Source organism: Vidua macroura, chromosome Z (genome assembly GCF_024509145.1).
Source record: "Vidua macroura isolate BioBank_ID:100142 chromosome Z, ASM2450914v1, whole genome shotgun sequence".
Taxonomy (NCBI): Eukaryota; Metazoa; Chordata; class Aves; order Passeriformes; family Viduidae; genus Vidua; species Vidua macroura.
Genome location: NC_071611.1, coordinates 12352520 through 12356244, shown reverse-complemented (window position 1 = coordinate 12356244; position 3725 = coordinate 12352520). Strand labels below are relative to the sequence as shown.

The 3725-nt window shown below is 54.9% G+C and overlaps 1 protein-coding gene across 1 annotated transcript; it reads right to left on the bottom strand.

The window, feature by feature from the left end:
- Positions 1–811: 811 nt before the first annotated feature.
- On the bottom strand, positions 812–3450 carry GAS1 (growth arrest specific 1). The gene has a single exon (XM_054003761.1). The coding sequence runs from the start codon at positions 3440–3442 to the stop codon at positions 2462–2464; it is 981 nt and encodes a 326-aa protein (XP_053859736.1). The 5' UTR covers positions 3443–3450; the 3' UTR covers positions 812–2461.
- Positions 3451–3725: the final 275 nt, after the last annotated feature.

Genomic DNA, 3725 nt, shown 5'->3' with positions numbered 1-3725 from the left:
TGGTAAGATGAAAAAGACACTATCTTGCTAATCTGTCGCCCCCTCAGTCAAAGTTTATTTGTGGTAGATTTTAAACTTCTGAGTTGCCTTCCAATTATAGCCTTTAAAATGAAAAGCTTTAAATAAACACCATGAATAGAAGATAAATACACTTTTTTTTTTCTTTTTTTTTTTTGTGAGTGCCTAGCTTGACGCAGTCCAAACTCAAATCCCTAGAGGACTGAGCTCTCTCTTTTGTGTTAATGTTTAAAAGATTTTCCAGTGCTGGAGTTTATTCCTACTGCAAACATTTCTATTTACAAGGTCAAGTGTATCAGCACTCGACACAGCTTAAGAGCGTAATTATTTATCTAAGGGCGTTTGAGTGTAGATCAGTAGCTCTGGCAGCAAACCAGGCTTCAGCACGATGCAAAGCATCTCCTAAGCACAGTATTACAAGATCTAGTAATTGCTGATCCCTTCAGCGTGTTTACTTTTGCATTCTTCATTGTGGGAGAAGGCAGGCTGAATAGCAAACTTTGCATTTTGTTGCAGCTGCCTTGATGCATGTGCCCCTGCCCGCGCGAAGCGAAGCCTTGTTCGAAACGCTTGCCGCCTCTGTGTGATGTATTTCTCACCACTTGTTTGCACGCCTAGGAGCACTTCTACAAGCGCCAGCGAGAGCAGCGTGCCTGCATGAAGGAAGCGCGGTGCACTAGTAACTCTACATGTATATATACAGGAGCAGTGTCCTTGAATTGCTTTACTCTCTTCTGGCACTGGTAAGTTACCATGCCAACGCATTATAAAATCAACCACTCATTTAAAGAAGTACTTTCAAAGCTGTATTTACTTCTTGCATGTAATTATCCATTAAAGTAAGAATAGCAGTAATTTACATCTATGTGAAGTATTACAGGCAGACACAGATTTTTGTTTTTTGACTGTTTTTTGGTTTGTTATTCTGTGGTTTGATCCCCGCCTCTCTTCCCCCACCCCCACATTTCGGGTGCTGAGAGTTCAAATGTCCCTGGAAAACAATTTCACTGCATCCATTATTTAAAGCTCTTTCTTTACTAATTTACACGTTTAGAAAATACAAAAAAGCCATACATATTTAAAAGACAGGCCTTTTTTATGCCTTCTATAAAAAATACAAGGTTTAAGGCAGCTCAGAAATGCGTTTATACAATTCTAAAATGTTCATAAAGTCTCTCCAAATAAGAAAGTTAACTTTCAATCTGTAAAATACACTGTACATTTGATGTTCTAGAGAATACTTCACTTAATCACTGTTGCTGGTATCCCTTTAAACATAAAGTGAAATCTGTACCTTTCCAGAAACAAATAGCAAATGCAGCTACCTGGCAAATAGGATGTGGAATTAAAACTTTTTATTATTTTTTTAAATAAATTATCCCCAAAGCATACAATTTATAAAATTCTATATACAATGAAGAGCGACTGGTAACAAATCCCAGTTTTAAATACTTTTTTTTATATAAGATTTACCAGAGGTCAGCACCCTGATATGACGAGGCAATAAAACTTTTCAGGATATTTGTACATACATGTTCTCGAGTTTAAAAGTGTCTTTTAAAGATGGCAGTGCAGAGCTCTTTTAAAACAAAAGTTGCATTGTTCAGTATAGCCAACAACTCCGAAACATTTTTTTTTTATGTCGCTAGGTTACAGAGGAAGAGACAGCTGCTGGCACGCTTTTGTTATAGGGAATATGTGTGTGCAAGAGGGAGTGCTGTAAACCACCAAATTTATTCAGTCTGCTATTTCCCTAAATTTAACGGCAGATGAGGCATAAGCCGTTTTCGGGCACAACTGCATCAGGAAGAGTGAGATGCGGCTAATGATAATCAAGTTGCTGACTAACTAGTACGGCAACGCTTTGGCAGCAAGTTTGGGTTGCTCACCTCTTACTAACCTTCATGTCAACACTCTTAATAAAACCTCCAGTACCAGCGTGCCACAAAACCCGGTTTGTTCCGGGGGGCGGCTAGCGGCCTCGCCCGCAGTCTCTGTCAGCCTCTCCGCTCGCTAATAACACGAAGGCAGGGTGGCAGCAATTGCATAGTGCACACTCGAGACAAACACCCGAAACACGAGCGGCCCCTGCGCTCTGGCCACCGCTCCAGCGGCCGGCTCGCAGCGCCAGGGCGGGGAAAGGGGTCGGCTGGGGGCTGCTCGGAGCAGCGGAGGCAGAGGAGGAGACGCGAGGGGACGGGGCGCCGGGGCGACGGGTCGGGGAATCCGCGGGCAGAGCGTTGAAAGCCGCTCAGCGCCGAGGGGCCCCGCCGGCCGGATCCCCGGCCGCCGCGGGAGGGCTCGACTAGAGGCCCGCGGCAGCTCGGCGCGGGGGGCCTGGCCCGGCCCGGCCCGGCGAAGGGGATGGGGATGCGGAGGGAGGCAGTGACTGAGGGAAGCAGCGATGGGAAGCAGGCAGGAGGGGGACGGGAAGGGGGGGATGTTAGAGCCGCGGCAGCAGCGGCACCAAGATGGAGGCGAGCAGCGCCCCAGCCGCCCCGGCGGGCCGGCCGGCGTTATCTGCCTGCACGGGGAAGCCGGGCTCAGCGCCCGCATTGTCCTCCGCGTCGTCCCTCCCCTTCTGGCTCGGCTCCTCCTCGTAGTCCTCGTCGTAGTACTCCTCCAGGCCGCCGTCCGAGCCGCCGCTGCTGCCCGCGCCGTTGCCGCCCATGTCGGCGCCGAAGCAGAGGCGGGCCATGTTCTCCTTGACCGACTCGCAGATGGGCCGCTCCAGCCCGTCGCAGACGCAGTCGTTGAGCAGCACGGCCTTAGGCACGGCCAGCATATCCTCGATGACGGCGCGGCACTCGGGCGTGCAGCGCAGCCCGTTGAACAGCTTTCCGCAGTAGGTCATGTAGCGGTTCAGCGCCAGGCTGCAGCGGCTGTCCCAGTCGCAGCGCCGCCGCGCCTCTGTGCAGCCCATGACGCCGGGGCCGCCGGGGCCGGGGCCGCCGGGGCCGCCGCCCGCGGGGCTGCTGGTGCGGGGCAAGCAGGGCTCGATGGCGCGCTTGGTGGCGCGGCAGTTCTCGTCCTGCGCGCAGTCGCAGTCCTCCAGCGCCGGGCCACGCCGGGTGTGGTTGAGCTGGATGAGCGCCGCGATGCAGTGGCTGGGGCACCGCCGCCTGGACGAGGGGATCGCGCCTGCAGCTCCCGCCGGGCCGTCCCCTCCGCCCGCAGCCGGTGGCTGCTGCTGCAGGAGCACCGGGGCGCACGCCTCGGCGTACTGGTTGTACGCGTAGCTGCACTCGGGCTCCCCCTGACACTGCAGCACCGCCTGCCAGCAGATCAGCCGCCGGCCCTGCACCAGCGAGCCCCGAGGCGGCCACACGGCGCCCAGCGCCGCCGCCAGCCACAGCCAGGCGGCCGCCCGCGGCCAGCGCCGGCCGCCGCCGCCTCCGTGCCGAGCGTGCGAGCGAGCCACCATCGCGGACGGGGGTAGTGGGTGCAGCCGCGGGCGAGCTGAGAAGAGGCGCTGGTAGACGAGGAGGAGGAGGAGTAGAAGGAACTGCCGCCCGTGGAAAAGTTTCCAAAACTCCCGCCGGCCGTGTGCATGAGGTCTCCTCGCATCAATCCATGCGCGCTGGGCCCGGGGCTCTCCAGCCCCCGGGAGCTGAAGTCCCCGGGGCGGCGGTACGAAGCAGGCGCCCGGGGGCCTTCCTGTGTCCCCCACCCGCTGCTCCGGGCTCGGCGAGGCGGCGGCGAAGGCG

Bases quoted from the DNA above. Each gene is read 5' to 3' on its own strand.
- GAS1 (XM_054003761.1), bottom strand. From the start codon at position 3,442: ATGGTGGCTCGCTCGCACGCTCGGCACGGAGGCGGCGGCGGCCGGCGC.